This window comes from Talpa occidentalis, unplaced genomic scaffold (assembly GCF_014898055.3).
Source record: "Talpa occidentalis isolate TD23 unplaced genomic scaffold, MPIMG_talOcc4v2.1, whole genome shotgun sequence".
Taxonomy (NCBI): Eukaryota; Metazoa; Chordata; class Mammalia; order Eulipotyphla; family Talpidae; genus Talpa; species Talpa occidentalis.
The window spans coordinates 152,013,889-152,032,759 of NW_026555331.1; the positions used below are offsets into that span (position 1 = coordinate 152,013,889).

Sequence of the window (18,871 nt, forward strand, 5' to 3'; positions counted from 1 at the left end):
TCTGCTCCTACTGAGAGTTCCTCAGACTATGATGAAATAAAAGGCAAAAATCAACATGATTTGGCAAAGGTTTTTTTAAACTTTAAATTAAAAAAAGAAAAAAAACATTCACACAAGAAGAGACTGAACTTATCTGCTCTGAGGAAATATATTAAAGAAGTGAAAGGTTAAAAAAAAATCAAACCCCAAATAATGATAAAAATAGACGTTTCCTCTGTAAAAATCAGGCCTAAACTATCAAGTCATTCGTAGCTATTCAGTATTCAGAGCATGAGGTGAAATGCCAGAGTATAAAACAGTAAAAACAAACAAGGACACCCCGGGCCGCGCTGACTGGCAGCTCGGGCGCTCCGACGCAGGCGCCTCCCGCGGAAGCCACAGTGTCTGACCCTCTCCGCGGACCGCGCGCCTTCAAAGTTCTTCCCGGGTCCTGCTCAGCTGTGTGGCATGTTCTTCGACAAACTTGCTCAATTGCTCCAGATCTCTATTTCCATCCTCAAATTTAATTGGGTTCTTTTTGTCCCCGCTAGGGGCAAAGTAGATGGTGGGGAACCCCTCGACTTTGTAGCGGTCGTGGGTGATGTCATTGGCGGTGGCGTCCATCTTGGCGATGACCAGATTCTTGTGGCCCTTGTACTTCTTGCCCAGGGCGGCGTAGACGGGCTCTAGCTGCTTGCAGTGCCCGCACCAGGGCGCGTAGAACTCGATGAGCACGTCCTTCTTGGGGTCCATGACGATGGAGTCGAAGGTCTTCCCCACCACGACCTTGACTGGGCCCTTGTTGTTCTTGGGCACAGGCTGGGATTTGATGACGGGCTTCAGTTTTCCTGCAAGTGGGGAGGGGAGGGAGCGTGAGCACAGAAAATGCCCCGGACCCCGGGAGTTGACTGGTCTAGGTGGGGCCTTGTCTCCAAAGCCTACCCACAAACAGGCAACGCAGTGCTTGGGCTTCCTCATTTCTCCTACTCTCCCAGCCCCTGAAGGCCAGAGAGGGTGCAGCGCATCCCGAAACCGAGGTCAGGCCGAGGCCACATAGGACATCAACTCTCCTCTGAGGTTTTCAGACACAGCAGAGCAGATGACACAACCCGAGCTCATGCAGAGGCGACTGACCTTAAACTGAACCCAAGTGGGTTGAGCTAAGAGCCTACCAACAAGGAGCCAAAATTAAAAGGCTGCGCCCCTCAGACCACATTTAGAGACAAGGGGTCCAGCAACAGGAATCCTGAAGGTGCAGTTACCTGAGAAAGCTTGTCCTTACACAGACCACTTCACAGCCAACCATCCAATCAAACCTGACCCAGCCTCACAGCTCCCCCATCCCAGCTTGCTCCTCTACCGCCACTCCTGTGAAAGCCCCTGCGCTCTTCAGGGTGGGGAGGCAGGATTGCGGTTCTCCTCCCTCTCCTTGCTGGAGGACCTTGCAGGCTTGCTCTCCTCCCAAGAGTCAGTGTCATAGCACTGGCTTCTGTGCACACTAGCAGTGAGACTGCAGCGTAGTGGGGACCCTGCCCCAGGCCTGTTGGGCCTCTGGATCCTGTCCAGTGAGGCAGTCACAAGAGCAGCTGCCTGGGGCAGAGTGGGCACTGGAGACCATGGTGGGAAGAGCATGTAGGGCAGGAGACAGCCTCCAAGCCTGTCCCAACCCAGCCAGTGTGAAAAAACTGGGTGACATACTCAGCCAAGAGCAATAAATACATTCTCATTACAACCCCAGGCCACATTTACTACACACACATTATTCCCAAGTCCAAACACCTGTTTTACCTTAAATGTTTTTAAAATAAGTTATCTTGAAATATTCAAGACATACACATTTTTTTCATATTTAAAAATAAGGCAAAAGAGAGGGCCTCCTTGGTGACGCAAGGGGTTAAGTCTCTTCACCACGAAGCTGTCCGCAGCCACTGCAGCACAAGTTCGATCCCCGACCAGGGAGCTACCCACAGGGCACAGCAGACCTCTCCTGTCTCCCCGCTGCTCCCCTCAGCAGTGTATTTCAGTCAGTCTGCCTGTTCTGCTCCCCACTCTGTCTCTGGTGAGCCCTCTCATTCCCTGTACCTCTGGCCTGCACCCCAGATCTTATATGCATAAAATAAATCTTTAAAAAAAAAAAAGGAGGCAAAAAGAAAGATTCCCTGTTTCCATGCCCCGTCCTTCAGCACAGGAGAGAAAACCCGACATCAAGGCCAGGGCCAGACGAACCCTCCAGAGGAGTGAAGGGGCACCGCTATTGCGGTCAAGTAGCAGGCGGGGTGCCAGGGGTCCCCGTGGTCCACCCAGGAGACTCACCTTTCTTGAAAGCTGTGACAAACTCGCGGAGGGCGTCAGAGTCAAACTCATCGGGCTCCATGGCAAACTTGCGGCCGCCCTCGTCCAGGATGGCGGCGTTGACGTCCTCGCCACTCTCGCTGAGCCCCAGGTCCTTGACCTCCGTGGCAAAGTCATCCTCATCAGCCACAGCAAAGGTGTACTCAGGGAAGTCCTTAGCCACCTCCAGGACTTTGTTCCGCCAAAATTGAGTAGCTGCAATGAAGACCCAAGGCTGTGAGCTGAGTCTGAGATAAACTCAAGATTCTGTTGCTCATATTCCCTGACCTAGTCCCAGCCCCAAGGTGCCTCAAGCAGACAAGCATTTCTGAAAAAGCCTCTGCGAGCAGGTGGGCCATGGTGAGAAGGCCAAGGTGTCCGTGAGGCCTGTGTCCAGGGACACAAGCCTCAGCCGTCTGGGAAGCAGGGGCTGGGCTAGTACTTGCTCTGCTGTGTCCGAGCCAAGTCTCAGCTCTGAGCTGGACTGGACTCTGAGCAGCCCTCCTACAGAAAAACGGAAGGCAAGTGGGTAGCTATACATGCAGCACAGGAAGAAAAGGACCCTAGTGCCAGAGCCAATACCGGCTACCAGGCTGCAGGCCTGGGGCAGGATTCCTAAGTGCATGAGCAGAGCGCCCACACCCTCAGAGCTGGCCCCTGGGGACCCTCACCTGCTCGGTAATCAAAGCTGAAATCCACGCTGTAGTATACGACCACCAGGGGGCGCTTGGAGTACCGCTTGGCGTCGTTGGATGTCCTGCGGTGACCCACCAGGGGCAGCGCGTGCTTCAACACGTAGTCCTTGATGGCCGACCCTTCCGTGGAGCCCTGCTTCAAAGTGGGGACAGGTGAGGAGCAGGCCCCAAAACGGTGTCCCACCTTTTATTGTTGTTAATGACATCTTTGAGGATGAACTGTTTTGGGGTTCCCCCAACCAGCACACCCCAGGATCTCCCTGTTATTTTTGGGGGTTCCTTTCCCTCCAGTAAATTTTATGTGAGCTTGGCAGGCGACCGCAGACACCTTGTGCCCTCTTCTCTGGTCTGAGCTCAAAGTCGGTGTCAATTAGGAAGTGGAAGAGGAAGGCGTAGACCCAATGGCATAGTCCCAGCAGTTAAGGTCCCCCGAACGGCCCTTCCAGGGACACTTAGGGACGCCCAGAGCACAGGAGGGTGAGGGGAGGAGAGGGAAAGGGAGGGAGCCCCTCACCTGCCCACACACAGTCAAGCAAGCAGGCATATAAGGCTTGGAGCTCGGCCTTGAGAAACCAACCCTGTCCGCACGCTGCGCCAAGCCGTGTGGTTTCAGGTGGGAGCCTGGGCCAGACAAGTGCGGGGTGGGGTGAGGCTGCTCCACCTCAAACTGCCCCCTGCCCCCCATGGGGAGGCAGGTTGTCAGGCCAGGGGATGGGGTGGGGGCTCCTAAGCCTGGTTCACGAGGTGGCTTTCCAGGGGAGATGGCACCTGTGACTGGCTGGGTGCACAGTCCCGAGAGAACACGGCGCTCAGGGATGTCAGCAGAGGGATGTGCAGTGTTCTGGAGGCTTCTGCGGGGTCCCAGTCACCAAGGAGCCGGGCCCCTCGGATAGCAGTCCCACAACATACAAGAAAACTGAGGCCCGGCGAGGCCAAGTTTCTACCCCAAGGTCACAGAGCTAGAAGTGGGGGTGAGCTCCACGCTCGAGTCCCAGCTGGTTGGGACAGTCAGGCAAGTGCCCGTGTGGCACTGAAGGCTGGGCAGGGCTTGCCAGAGGCATGGAGCCCAAGTCTCCGAGGCATACTCAGCGGCTCCCCCTGTGACCACAGACCTGTTATCACCCTGCTGGCCTTGGCTGGAGCCGCCTGCCAGAGCACATGCCTGTCAAGAGCAAGGCCAGGTGCACAGCAGGCCCTTGTGGTGGGTGTCTAGGGGCCAGTGCTGGCTCAGCGGGAGGCATGAAGAGAGGGAGTAAATCCTTAGGCAAAAGCAGGCAGAGCTCTGCCAGGGCCCTTGGCCCCAGTCCTGCAGGGACAAGACAGCCCCTCCCCTAACCCAAACACAAATGCCCTCCAGGCTAGGCTGGCACCCAGACCCTCCATGTGGAGCAAACCTCCACATTACAATACCCCAGAGGCAGCAGGCAAATCTCTCACTCACCTGGATGTCCATCACCCGGCTCTTGGGCTCGTACTTGGACCGGAACTTCTCAGGCTGCATCATGACCAACTTGCTGGTAGAGACTTTCAAGAATTTGGCTATGTCCGTGCTGAAAGTGTGCTGGAATCTGTAATCTTCTCGCAGGTTGTTAGCTGGGAAATAAACAGAAAGAGAAAAGGTCAACGATTAAATGTGCTCAGTGGCCGAGGTTTGTTCATCGCCCACAGTGACCAAAGCAAAGGCCCTGACAAAGTGACGACCACCGGGCATGACACAGAGACACCGGGAGCTTGGACACTTGAAGGGGGTTTACTCTTAAAAACCCGGGACAGGTGTAAATTACAGCCTAAAAAACCGTACCTTGGAATTTGCGAGGGAAAAAAAAACCTCAAGAAAAACCCTACAGCTGGGGCCTCCCCTGTGGTGCAAGGGGTTAAGCATCGCACTATGAAGCAATCCGCAGCCTCTGCAGCATGAGTTCAATCCCAGGCCGGACAGGGAGAAACCCACAGGGTGCAGCAGACCTCTCCTGTCTCACCCGCTGCTCCCCTCAGCAGTGGATTTCAGTAGAGCCACCTGTTCTGCTCCCCACTCTGTCTCTGGTGAGTCCTCTCACCGCGCCCCCCCCCGCCCCGCGCATCTCTGGCCTGTACCCCAGCTCTTGTATACATAAATAAATCTTTAAAAAAAAAAAAAAAGGGCCTCCCTGGTAGTGCAGCAGTTGAGCGCTGGGCTGCGAAGTTGCCTGCAGCCTCTGCAGAGCCGGTTCGATACCTGGCTGCTCCCCGGCCACTGGAGGAGGGTCCCACATGGCGCACAGACCTCTCCTGCCGCCCGCTGCTCCCCTCAGAAGTGTCCTTCGGTCCTTCTACCTGCTCTGCTCCCTGCTCTGGCTCTAGTGAATTCTCTCACCCTCCCGCGCTTCTGACTGTACCCAGTGCTTGTATAAATAAATAAATAAAATAAAATAAATCTTTAAAAAAGAAAAACCTAGAGCAAATTTCTCAGACATGACAGCCAACTGCCGGCTCCTGGGCTAAGTGCAGTGCTTTCATTTAAATCTTGTGAAACTCCCAAGATGAAACCCCATGCTGAGGCTACTGAAGAGCGGGGCGGCAGGCTTGTCCTGGAAAGGCCCAGGGAATGCAGAGATGGTGCAGCTCCTCTCAGAAGCCATGGGCCAGGACACCTGCCCCTGGAAGAGTAGACCCAGGCAGACAATGGACATGGGAAGGGGCAGAGAACACAGTCGGCAGCTGTTCATCAGGGTTTCGCACCTGAAAAAGACTGGTGTTTATTGGGCACTTGGTACTTCCAGGCTCTTTACCAACTGCCTCATCTGCAGCAACTCCATGAACCCCTAAAGTAGCAAAGATCACGGCGGGGGACAGAACACACTGGCCGAGACGTCACCACCTGTGGACCAGCCCTAGCAGGTTATATGACACACATAACCAGCGGGGCCAAGACTCAAACCTGGTTCTCACTCAGGAGCCCTCCCTTCTGTTCAAGGCTCCCCTGCAGAGGTGCTCTGGGAAGGGCACAGAGGTGGATGAAGAACCCGGATGAAGCTGGTTCCTGAGAAGCGAGGAGGGAGAGAGATAGAATAACCAGAACCCTCTACTTAGTGAGGACGAGGTCGCATCACTGTGACCCCGCGCCCTGAAGGAAAGCTCACTCCCATAGAGGCTGTCTCGATCTTCTATCAAGCCACCTCCAACTGACGTGGAAGCAGAAGACTCCCCAGCAGCCGCAGACAGCCCGGCCTGTGCCGGCCTGTGCACGCACCAGGCTGGAGCACTCACCGGCCTCCTGGTACAGCTGGTAGGCCAGGTCGCTCTCCCCCTGGAAGACCCCGATGATGAGCACGTCATCTCCGTCCTTCAGGAGCTCCTGCACCTGCTTCAGGGTTGGAATCTCCTTGGAAGGCGGCCCGGACTGCTCAATCATGTAGTCCACGATACCTGTGGGCAGAGATGGGCCTGAGCAGGGGCTGGGCGCTGGGGCACCCACCCCAGTCGCCAGGAGCCCCTGCCCACCCGTCCGCCGGCAGAGGAAGGGAGCAGCCTACCGTATTTTTCCCGTGGGCCGTTGTAATCAAAAGGCTTGCCCTTGCGGAAGATCTTCAGGGTGGGGTAGCCAGAGACATCGAACTTCTTGGCCAGGTCAGTTTCTGTGGTGGCGTCCACCTTCGCCAGAGGGATCGGGGGCGAGCGCTTGCTCAGCTCCTTGGCCGCCTTCTCATACTCAGGGGCGAGCTTCTTGCAGTGCCCACACCTGCAGGAGGAAGCCAGTGTGTCAGGGTTCCTCCAGGGTGGATGCACCCTCCCAGCCAGGTGGGAACACCCCCCCACCCGGGCTCACTCTCATTTAGGCCAGAGCCTGAAAACACTCCAGAATGAGAACCAGCTGAGCCACAAGGAACTCACCCGGACAAGCACTGCTGCCCTGCCCACTCCAGGCCTGTGTCTGGCTCACCTATCCCCAAAGACTTAGAAGCAGCAGCCCTCTCCACACAGATGGGCTCTGCACAGGCCCCAGCAACACCCGAGTCACATGACCCACGACTCACCAGGGGGCATAGAACTCCACCAGAATGATGTCTGCGTTGCTGACCACTTCGTCGAAGTTGTCTTTGGTCAACACAAGCGTGACTTCTGGGGGAGGCGTCCAGTTGGGCTGGGAGACTTCTTTGACCTTGGCGACAATTTCTAAAAGAAACCAAGAGACTGAGTGCCCGCAGGCCCCATGCCACGGTGCTTCACCAGCTCCAGGGACAGGTGCAGAACAGGGAAGGTGGAGGGCCTACGTGAGACCTCCTGAAAGCCAGCCGCACCTCCCAAGGGCTTCGCGGACAGTCAGCGCCATGCAGGCCTGAGGCCCATTGTGCCCGCTGCTGTGACCAGCCAGAAAACAAGACCTGCCCTTTCACCACCTGTGATGTCACCCACCAGCGACCTCCAAGAGGACATGCCCTTATCATGCAGGCACATGTGTGCCCACTCACTAGCTGTCACGTCACACAATGCACGCAGAACATGAGAAAAACAGACAGAGGAGCCGCAGCTTTGGTGCTCGGGCGCCGTCACTAGGAAGTGTCACCTCCCTCATTCCTCAGAGAGGATCCAACAGCGGAGAACACAGAGCATATTCTCTCGAAGCACTTTCCAAAGGGTCTTAGGAGCAGAGCAGCAAACTCTGAGATGCTTTCTTGCGGCGGAGCTGGCCCCAGGCCAGGCGTGCACCCCTGCAGTGCCCTGGAGTTCACCGAGGTGCACGGGCGGCAGCTCGGCAGCAGCCAGGGGCAAATGCCGCACCCCACCTGGCCGGTTAACCCGAGGACAGCCCAGGGTAACACATCACCCGGCCCACAGACAGATACAGTGTGAAAATAAGGCTCCGTGGGCATGACTATCTTCGTGCCCCCCGCCCCCCACCCCAGTGCTCAGAGGATCACAGAACAGACTCACACCAGGTGGAAGAGAACCCTGAGGCAAGTACAAGAGCCCCTGCATTCTGGGACACAGCCCAAGGTCTGGCCCAGGAGGGCGCTCATCCCAGACAAGGGCAGCTTGTGGCCCACAACCTGGGCCCTGGGCCCTGGCACTTCCACGGCCCCATGGTAACATTTTAGTGATTAAAAGAGAAATGACTGTGCTAAAGTATGCCCGCAGGGCATTGTCCGCTTAACACCATGTACTCGGTGCCTAACACAAGTCACGGAGGGACCGTCAGGCCCCTGGTGGGTCTCCACTTGCTGTGGACCCCGTGGACGGCACCCTCAGCAAGTCCTGCGCCCTCCAAAGAAATGCAGGTTATGGAGCTTGACCTGAAGCTTAGAGAGCTGGGAGCCCACCAGGCCCCGAGGTGGGTCTGCTGCCGCCGGACTGAAGAGCTGCTGCTCTAGGGTTCCAGCAAGCCCCTCGGCCTCGGGTCCTTCTCAACACATCTGCACCAGACCCTGTGTGTCGGGGTCTGAAGTGGGACGCTGGTTCAAGGACACGCTCACCTGTTACCTTGAACATGCCACAGAGAGTGCTCCCTAGTCTGGTGCACGGTGCTCCCACATCACTGGCTTGTCCTCCTTTCTCTCCACTACCCGATCCTCACTGCCCTCACTCTCGCCCTCAGGGAGAGGCTGGACCCGACTTCAGCCCACAGCACAAGCGCCACTCACCGTCCTGGGTCCTGGAGCCCTCGTAGTCGACAGCCTGCCCCTTCTTAAGGATCTTGATGGTGGGGTAACCGCTCACATCAAACCTGCTGGCCAGGCCCGACTCAGCAGTTGCGTCGATCTTGGCGACAGGAATGGGGGGGTCATTCTCCTTCAAGGTACTGGCGATTTTCTCATATTCTGGAGCAAACTGCTTGCAATGTCCACACCTGAGAATTCAATCAAGGAGAAGCAGGTTAACTTACGTCAAGCGGTGCACGCAAGAATCGCATCAGGGCCAGAAACGTGCACCATTAAGAGGAGCAAGACAGGGCCTCCCTGGCGGCACAGGTGGGTGAAGACTCAGCTATATCAAGCTATCACCGGCTACTGCAGCTTGAGTTCTATCCCTGGCCAGGGAGCTACCCACATGGCACAGCAGACCTCTCCTGTCCCGCCTGCTGCTCTCCTCAGCAGTGTGTTTCAGTGGATCTGCCTGTTCTGTGCCCCACTCTGTCTCTGATGAATTCTCTCATTCCCCGGCACTTCTGGCTTACACCCCAGTTCTTGTATGCATAAAAATAAATCTTAGGTCCTCCCCGGTGGCGCAGCGGGTTGAGCGCAGCGCTGTGAACCTGTCCGCAGCCTCTGCAGCACCATTCGATTCCTGGCTGGCAGGGAGATTCCCACATGGTGCAGCAGACCTCTCCTGCTGCTCCTGCTGCTCCCCTCAGCAGTGTATTTCGGTTATCTGCCTGTTCTGCTCCGCACTCTGTCTCTGGTGAATCCTCTTACCCTCCCGCACCTCTGGCCTATACCCCCGCTCTTGTATAAAAATAAATAAAAATCTTTTAAATAAATAATAAATCTAAAAAAAAAAAGAGGCACAAGAAACGAGGCAACATGACAGGGAGGCCCAGGGCGCCGGAAGCCACAGACCCAGGTTCACCTCCCAGCTCTGGTGTTCAATATCATGAAACCACAGGATTTTCTTTCCAAGTTTGGCCAGAGAAACTCTTCAGGGGGTCTGCGAGGTCAAAATTCTGTATGAAGGGCCTCCCTGGTGGCACAGCGGTTTAGCACTGGGTTGTGAAGCTGCCCGCAGCCTCTGTAGCACCGGTTCAATCCCCGGCCGCCCGGGGAGGTCCCACATGGTGTGCAGACCTCTCCTGCCGCCCGCTGCTCCCCTCAGCAGTGTACTTCGTCAGTCTGCCTGCTCTGCTCTCCCCTCTGGCTCTGGTGAGTTCTCTTACCCTCCTGCGCTTCTGACTGTACCCAGTGCTTATATAAATAAATTAATTTTAAAAAAAAATTCTGTATGAAAAACACTATTTCACGCAATCCCTCAGAGCCAGCGGGAACTGGCCAGTCACCCTGGCTGGCGACAATGCCGTATTCTGATGCTAAGCGTGCCAGCGTTGGCTGCTTTACAATGAATGTAGTAAAGAATATTTATGAATATCTTTTATTAAAATATTTTAATGTACTATTAATAAAATAAAGTAATTTACTTTTTAAAGATTTATTTCTGCATACAAGAGCTGGGGTGCATGCCAGAGGTGCAAGGAGGGTGAGAGAATTCACCAGAGACAGAGCAGGGAACAGAACAAGCAGGTTCACTGAAATCCACTGTGACGGGAGCAGCAGGGAGACAGGAGAGGTCTACTGCGCCCTGTGGGTCAGCCTCGTGGCCACGGATTGAACTCAGGCCACAGTGGCTGGAAATAGCTTGATAGTGCTGAGACTTACACCCTGCGCCACCAGGGAGGCCCTGTTTAGGTATTTTTACAGAAAAACCCTCATACCATACTTGAACACAGGCACTGGCCAACGACATAGTGTGTCTGACTCCGAGAAGCAGGGAAGGGATTATGAGAGCAAACACAGCAGGGTGGGGAGGAACACAGGAGCCGCGGCGCCCTGCACCATGAGGGCAAAAGACAGGGAAGTGGGTACCTGGCTCTGCCTCTCCAGGGAGCCAGACATGCCCCACTTACTGGACATCGCAGGCAGGAGGGGCACAGACTCTGTAAGGAGCTGCACCTGGCCCCCCAGCACAGCTGGGCAAGCCCCTCCCCCACCGGAACCACATATTCTTGACTTGAATCCTGGATGCGGGACCAGCGGGCACCCAGCTCCTCCAGGACGCTAATGGATGCTGGATGAGGTGAGGGGGGTCAGGCATGTGGGCCTTACCAGGGAGCGTAGAACTCCAGCAGCACCGTGTCCTTGTCAGCCACGAAGTCGTCAAAGTTCGCATCTTTCAGCACAAAGACACCGTTTTCTTCCTTAACTTCCAAGTCCTCGTCTTCGTCCTCGTCTTCCTCCTCGTCCTCGTCCTCCATGGCATCTTCTTTGTTAGCATCTGAACGGAGAGTCCCCAGGCTGGTCAGGAAACCATCAACTCGCCTCCCTAAGACTCTCCCAGAACCCCAAACCCTCAAAACGTGTCATGAATCTGCGAGGCCCTGCAGGCAGCAGTGCTCACCTGGGCCCGCCCAGAGATCAGGCTCTAAGTTTGCAGACTGGGTGTGGTCACCACTCAGAGCTCGTGGTTAAGAGGTGGTTGATAACCCCAGGTCTAGAATTTAAAGTCAAAACTCCACAGCAGCACTTGGAGGATAGGACAGGGCCCATGCCAGCTATAGTGCCCCCCCCCCCTTGCTTTCTGCATGCTTCCTGCCCAGACAGACCCCCGGCTGCAGCCGCCTCCCCATCTGAGCCAGCCCTCAGGCCTGAAGGCTTGTCAGGCCACGTTTTAATTCAAGGTTCTTTGACCCATACCCCAGCTCTGCCGTCGGGCACCTCATTTCGCGGTGCCCCACCTCTGTGCTCAAAGGCAAGGTGACTTCCACACCAGACTTCCAGCCTGTCCTTGGGAAAGACTGAAGCGTGATGAGGAAGAGGGTAAGGAATTAGGTCTGACTTACAAAGCCAGTTCTGAGTCATCTCCAGAGGGGGTGTCACCCCTTGAAGAAGTTTAGGGATTTCAGGTCAACACGCACCAAAACATGCTACAGACACCGCCTCAGCAGGGAGCCCGCCGGAGGTCAAGAACGAGGGGCCGAGCGCGTCTCATCGAGGCTCGGCAGGTTTGCTGTTTTCTTTTGGCCAAACTAGAGTGCTAAGGCACACAAGCACAGGCCTCGGGAACGAGGCTCTCCCGCCCGGCAAATGGTCACGAACACGCGTCACCTCCGAAGCCTGACCGCTCCAAGGGGCCGGCGGGTCTTTCGGACAAGCTGCCCCAGAGATAGTCCAGTACCGTGAGCTACTGCTTTGAAGACACAGTGCTCCCCCGAGCCCAGGAGTCAAGTCCTGGCAGTAAGTCAGGGAAGCAGGCACAGCCTCACCCCTGCCCCACCCCCAAAACAAACTTGAGGCCCTTGTTTCCTGGGACAAGTTCCTTCCCCTGTCCACCCACCCCCTGGGCTGGGCCGCAGCTCTCCCATCCCACTCCCCTATTTTGCACATTTTGGGGAGAGAGCATTAAGAACCAGGCTCTCTGCTTCACCGCTGCAGCCTGAGTGTGATCCTGGCCAGGGAGTTGACCCACAGGGCGCAGCAGACCTCTCCTGTCTCCCCGCTGCTCCCCTCAGCAGTGGATTTCAGTAGATCCTCCTGTTCTGTTCTGGTGAAGCCTCTCACCCCCTGCACCTCTGGCCTGCACCCCAGCTCTTCTATGGGGCGGGGAGGAACCGGCTCCCTGGATGCGCTGGGGGCCAGACCCCAGAGAAGACAAACTGGCCTCATGCCCGTCTCCACCTTCACAACTCGGAAGGGTAATGACACTCGAATGCCCTGAAGCCCCTCCACTGGGGGTGGGCCATGCACACTCTCTGCCCCGTCCTCGTGCATGGAGGGCCTAATGTTCTTGGGGAACCTCTGAACTTAACGTTGGCTGGCTGGGGGTTCGGACATGTCCAGAAATAGTGTCTGCCCCTGAGCCTGCAGGGCCAGTTCTGTGCTCCCCTAGGCCAGCCTATGGACCTCAGTGACAGGTGCTTTCAAGAGGGCTGGTCTCCCTCACCTCTCTTCAAAGTCCTACCGAGGGGGGCACGAGGCTGCAAACCTGGTGGGGAGGAGGATCCTACAGGTTCTCTGCTCCAGTGAGGGGAGCGAGGAGGAGCCCGGAGGCTGCAGAGGCCTGCCTGGCTGTGAGCTACCCAGTGAGGCGGGGTTCTCCAGCCATGCCTACCCACGCTGCCTCACAGGTGCCTCACAGTAGCGCAGGGGTAGGGGGCAAGCTGGAGAGAAAGCACTAGGGCAGAACGCGGCCAAGGGGGATTCAGCATCTACTCCACAGGGAGGAGGTGAATTTACAAAACAGAGAAGCAAAGCTGCCTCTCAGCCGGAAGCTGCCATCTGTGAAAGGGTATGGGAAACTCATTTCTTGAAACCTTAAACAAGGTAATTTCCGTTTTTATTGTTTAAGGACGGCAAGCAAAAAGCCAGGACCTAATCACGGTCTCTAGCTGTCTAGGCAGGACGCCTCCCCGTCCATTCCCCCAGAACGCGGACAGCCCGGACTGAATCAGTCTGGTGAGAAGGCGCTGCTTTGTGTTCCCACCCCCTGCAAGGAAAACACCCCACTCAATGCGGGGGAGACCACACCTCACTAGGCTTCACTTTGAAATCCAGTTAAATCCAGTCTCCCCGCACCTTCCGGAAAGTATCCTCCTCCTCACCAGTGTGGCCTCTCACACCATCTCCACATGGCTTGGCCTACAGGGGAACGCCACTGCTGAAATGTGGGGCCCCGTGTCATCTGGGGGACATAAGAAGCGATCCCTTGTCCACACCACCACCCGGCCTGGACGCTGGCCACGCCTTCAGGGTATCCCCACCACCACAGAAGAGCTTGCCATGGTCAAACTCCACCACTGGTCAGCACCTAACGGCCTGTACTGGACAGTGACAGAAATGTGTGATCAGCTATGACATCACTATGTGCCAGGCGCCTCTCCCCTTGTGGGAAACACATTACACCCACTTTCCAGAAGATACAGAGCGCTTTATGTCTCCTACCCGTGGACCACCCAGCTACCAGGGCAGGGTCCATCCAGATCACTGACTTATCTGCTCTACTAGAGTGTCCATTAGGTTTTCTTCCCAGTGCGCACTGGAGGCAGGAAAGCCTGGTGGCTACCACTCACATAGAAAGACACCCAAGCCCCTTCTTAGCACTACTCGCAAGTGAATTTCCCTTTGTTTTTTACAACTAAGCCAATCCCCAACAGGCAGCAACAAAGAGTTTTCAAAATATTTCCCTTCACTGCTCTCCCCGCGAAGAAGTGAACGGCCCAGTGATTTCTGCCCTGAGACATGGCCAGCCCTGCCGTCCGTGGTTGATGCCATCCGAGCTTAAATGCCACCGAGGAACCAGGCTCTTGGGGTGGATGGGGAAACCTCAGCACGTCACTCTACTGTTTGAATTTAGAATGTGAGAGGCCAAAAAGGAAGACAAAACCAAAACCTAAAAGACTTGGAACATCCAGGGTGAAGAAGCTACAAAGTGGAGACCCCCCAAAATCCACAGGACAGTGATCCGAGTGTAACTGGAGGACTAGAAGCCGCAGCCACCCCAGAGGGCCCTGTGGCCATGACAACTCGATTCCAGGGTCACTCCAGAGCTTCCCAGGGCTTCTGCCGCCTGAGTGACCTGTGACCCAAATGACCACTCTCACAGGCCTCTTAAGAATCACCCCCAAAATCAAATCACTGGGTGAAAACCAAGACAAAACTATTTTGCTTTTCAGCAGCGTCCAAAGGTACCCTCCATCCTTCTGGGCCTCAAACTCGCATGCGCCCTCCCCCACCCCCGCCCCAAATCTCTTCTGCCTAAGGAGCCGTGAAAAACTTGTTCTAACATTCAGACTCTGCGGCTCGCCCCGCATTCTGCTGGGGTGTACTTGGGGGACTCGACTTGGACAGAGGCCCGAGGCGGCAGGCGCCCGGCTCGGCTCCCCCCGCAGGTGCGCGCTGGTTTCCTATCGGGGACTCGACCCGCGCAGGTGCGTTACTCAACCTGTTTGAAGGTGTAAAGGTCGCATCCCCCCCCCTCCCGCCAACACTAGAGAAGGGCGGTCATCTACGTGAGAACCAACTCACTGGGGAAAAACAGTCATTGCTCCTCCCCAAAAAAAGGCCGGCGAGCGCCGGGGCGCCGTGTTCTCGGGGCGCAGCCTTCGGGCCGGGCCTGCGCCCCCTCACCGGCGCCCCTCGGGTCGCTCCCCGGGAGCTGGTGCGCAGCACAGTGCCGGGCGCGGACCTCGCCCCGGGCAGCGACGCAGGCTCCCCGGCTCCGCCGAGACGCGGCCCAGCCGAGCCCGCCCCGCCGCGCCGCGGCCTCCCGTCCAGGCCCACCGAGGCTTCCCCAGGAGCGGAGCCCCGGCGGCCGGACGCGCCCGCGGCCCCCGCCCCCCGGGAAGCAGCGCCCCCCGCCCGGAGTCCCGCCGCCCGAGCGCCCCTCGCGGGGGCTGCCCCGGCCTCCCCGCCTCCTGCCGGGGCCCCTCGCGGCCGGACCCGGCCCCCGCCCCGAAACTCCAGCGAGAGGGCGGCGCCCCCGGGGGGCCCCGCGCACGCGGGCCGCGGCCCCCGGCGCCCCCGCCCCCGCCGCTCACCGTCGTCCGGCCCGCGGGCGCCCGCCGCGGCCAGCAGCTGCGCCAGCGCCAGCAGCAGCGCGAGCAGGCAGGCCTTCCGGGGCCTCATGGCGGCGGGCAGAGCGCGGCCTCCGGCGCTGCGGCTCGCGCTCCGGCCTCGGGGGCGCCTCGCGCGAAGAAAGACGCCCCGGGACGCGCTGGCGGGACGGCTGGGGGCGGGGCGAGCCGCGGGGCGACCAATCCCGGCGCGGCGCCGCCCACCCGTCCTCCTCCGCACGCCGCGCCGCGCCCGCGTTTAAAGCTCCAGGCGCTAACGTGAGGTGCCCGCTCCTGATTGGCTGCGCCGCAGCCACCAATCAGCGGCTGCCACTCGGTTTGCCGGGAGCGCACAGGCTGAAGGAGGGAGGGGGGGAGAACAAAGCCGGGGGACCGGGGCCTGAGGGGCGGGGCCAGGACACGCCACGGAGCGCGATTGGTCGGGGGCGCGGGAGGCGGTACACGGGGCGGAGCCTGGGCAGGCGGGGGGGCGGGGCTGCGGCGCCGGCCGCCGAACTTGGCAGGAACACGTGTGCCCGGCGGAGCGGCCGAGAGCCTGGCCGCGCCCCCTGCCCGGGGAGGTCCGGGCCGCAGCACCCGGGGGTCCCGCCCAGTCCGTTGGGGAGTGATGGGGCTGCCGTGTCTGCTGCATGCTCATGTTGGTTTCCTTTTTTTGCTTGAACAAATAAAAGTTCACATTCCATGCCCGGGTTAAAACAGGGTTGGGGGCAGGGATGCGCATTCGGTAAAAAGTGAATCCAGAGCTAGGATCTGGGGAGGCTTTTCTTAACGGTTTCATCTATGAACAGGTCATCAGTCTGTTTATTCCTCTCTGATATTCTGCAAAAGTGACAGACCAGCTACACAGTCTAGTAGATTACAAAGGTCTAGCCATGGTCTTCAAATTCCCCTCTTTGAACCAAATTTAGAAAAAATATTAAGATACTGACTTGTTTGTCGAGTCTGTGGTTTGCATTAGAGCCGATTTCTTTGACACCTGGCGATTTGTGTGCTTGCGGAGTTATGGAAGACAAATAGGGCAAAATCACAACAAATGAGTGTTTCTCTGTGTATACAGATTGTAAGTAAAGAAGAAAGAAAACTAACTACTCACAGACGTTAGCAATTAGTGAATTTTAACTTAATGCATTTTTTATTGCACTCCTGTGAATCAGATCATTCCCCTCTCAGTTTTGTAGGGCAAAAAAATATATACAACCAACATTCACACGACCCCTTACACTGCGTGATTTGTTAATATGCTCTGAAAAGAGAATAGCAAAGCATTCAATATCATTTTAAAGAGCTCTTCAAAAAGATAAAAGCCTGGCCAGAATATCTGTCTTTCCTAATGTTTTATAGTTTCCTATAAGTTCTAATTAAACTGAGAGAAATGAGCACCCCCCCCCACCACAGATGTAGGACAAATACAACCAATTTCACTAAGACCCTTTGCTAATACAAGATATGGGAGAAGCCTTTCAAAATGAACTGTGTGTGGGTAAAAACAGTATTATATTACGTGTGAAATTTAATTATCACGCTTTTTTTAGAAGCATTTGGGGTATAGCAACAGAAGTTCATTCAACAGCAAAATATTACTTTATCAAGTTTAAAAGGTCATTGTGTAACAGGGTGGTCCCCAGGAAAGGGGGAAGTTCCAGGTTCCCTGCCCCACCCAAGGAAGGGTGGAGCTGAGCAGGAAGAGGAGAAGCTGCAGAAGAGACTGAGGAAGGAAGCAGGATGGAGCAAGGAGCCCTGGAGGAGGCGCATGGAGCCTAGAGACACGTGAAGAAACTGCGCTTGTCTTTTGGTCGTGGACTAGGTGACACAGATGTGGGTGAGACCCGTGGGGAGGTGACAATGGCAGCTTTTATCTTGATGTTGATTTTGCTCTTTTCCTTCCAGGCTTGTCTGGTTGTTTCTGACCCTTTTCTGTGGGTCCCCACTGGAAGATGCTTTAGACTTGTGGCAGGCTTTGGGGCCTTGTTCTGGGCCAATCCCATATGGATGGACTTTTACCCACGAGGGGACGGGTAACTTTGGGTGCTTCATTTAGAAACTAGACTCTTTGCCTTACCTGTATTGTTTCCTAGTTTTATTAAAGTTCCTTCCCATTAAAGTCTCCTATGTTTTGTGTTGATGCGGCGGATGGCAGAACCCATTTAGAATAGGCAGGTTTGTGGGGCTTGGGCTACCCCTCTCCCTGTCCTATAACAATTGTTCCCTCTTTATCCCTAAATTTCAACCAGTTTGGTTATGGGAGCAATTCTGTGAGACCACTGCGTGGAGAGTCAGCACAGAGAGTGGTGAAATATTTGCCACTATCTCCGAGATCTCTGTAATTAGTTGTAAGCTCAAGCTCAGAGAGAATGACTTGAGTCACGGAACCAGAGGCTGCGTTGCCTCTGGGCAGCCATTTAACAGGATTAGACCTTGTTTGTAGGTCTATTTGGGGTTGTGCTTCTCTCTTCTCCCACCCAGTGCCTATGGGGAAGTAACCACCCTCTCCCACCTAGAGCCTCCAGGTGGATCTGTGACTACCAATTAGTAATCTGTGATTACTAATCTTGGCACTGGTGTCAGCCAGCAAAGCCAAGATTATCTGGCCAGAAAAGGAAACTGAAAACAGCAGCTGCACATCTGCATGTGCTGTGGGTCCTGCACACATGATGCTGCCGCCCACTCTTATTTGGGGAGTTAAACGGCATGGCCTGAAACTTCTTATATGTTCTGGAATGGTCCTGATGGCCTCCCCATGGCCCTCTCATAGTTCTTTTTTTGGTAGAAAGACTGAAGGTTTGGCAGCACTCCTGCCCACCTGTGACTACGCAGGTGCTTCCCTTTTTCTTTCTCCTTTTCCTAATAAGCCCGTTTAAAGATTTATTTATTTATTTATACAAGCACTGGGTACAGTCAGAAGCGCAGGAGGGTAAGAGAACTCACCAGAGCCAGAGGGGAGAGCAGAGCAGTCAGACTGACGAAGTACACTGCTAAGGGGAGCAGCGGGCGGCAGGAGAGGTCTGCACACCATGTGGGACCCTCGCCGGCAGCAGGGGATCGAACCGGCACTGCAGACACTGCGGGCAACTTCGCAGCCCAGCGCTCAACCGTAATAAGCCCTTTTAAATGAAAAAAAAAAAAATACTGAAGCCTTAAAGAAGGAAGATGTGCAGACATCTTTGCCTTTACAGGCAAACACTATGGTAACCAGAAAGAAATACAACCTGCTGTGATTTTCTATCCTACTGTTAGGTAGTTAAGGAGGGTGCCTAAGACAACAGATACTAAAGAATCAACAGTATCCAGGAAAAATCTGCTGGGGCTGATAGGGCAACATCTGGGATGTGCTTGCTGGGAAGGCAGGGGCAGGAAGGACCAAGACTCCCAGGTCCAGACAGAGGGCAGAACATGAACCTGGTAACATTTTTTTCAGAATAGGATGGAGTGAGCAGGTCCTTGCATCCCATTGAAGATCCCTTGCCACTCAGTGCAGTTGCTCTTCCTGGATGCTACCAGCTTGGACTTCTCCAGAGTGTACTGGCTTTAAATGAGCTGCAGGGGCCTCCGTGGTGGCGCAAGTTGTTAAATCTCAGCACTTCGAAGCTATCCGCAGCCACTGCAGCACAAGTTT

At 55.9% G+C, this 18,871-nt stretch overlaps 1 protein-coding gene across 2 annotated transcripts; it reads right to left on the reverse strand.

The window, feature by feature from the left end:
• Positions 1-76: 76 nt before the first annotated feature.
• On the reverse strand, positions 77-15,349 carry PDIA4 (protein disulfide isomerase family A member 4). Of its 2 annotated transcripts, none has more exons than XM_037515395.2 (10): positions 15,223-15,349; positions 10,796-10,964; positions 8,624-8,829; positions 7,019-7,157; positions 6,518-6,723; positions 6,252-6,410; positions 4,447-4,598; positions 2,982-3,138; positions 2,293-2,526; positions 77-827 (listed from the first exon to the last, which is right to left on the reverse strand). In XM_037515395.2, the coding sequence occupies exons 1-10, from the start codon at positions 15,308-15,310 to the stop codon at positions 412-414; spliced, it is 1,926 nt and encodes a 641-aa protein (XP_037371292.1). In that variant the 5' UTR covers positions 15,311-15,349; the 3' UTR covers positions 77-411. The 2 variants fall into 2 exon arrangements, with proteins under 2 accessions (XP_037371292.1, XP_037371285.1); XM_037515388.2 differs by having other exon boundaries at positions 2,982-3,141.
• Between the last annotated feature and the right edge of the window lie 3,522 nt (positions 15,350-18,871).

Bases quoted from the DNA above. Each gene is read 5' to 3' on its own strand.
- PDIA4 (XM_037515388.2), bottom strand. From the start codon at position 15,310: ATGAGGCCCCGGAAGGCCTGCCTGCTCGCGCTGCTGCTGGCGCTGGCG. The intron at 8,830-10,795 runs GTAAGGCCCACA...TTGAATTCTCAG, and splicing joins CTGGAGTTCTACGCTCCCTG to GTGTGGACATTGCAAGCAGT. The intron at 6,724-7,018 runs GTGAGTCGTGGG...TTCCTCCTGCAG, and splicing joins GTGGAGTTCTATGCCCCCTG to GTGTGGGCACTGCAAGAAGC.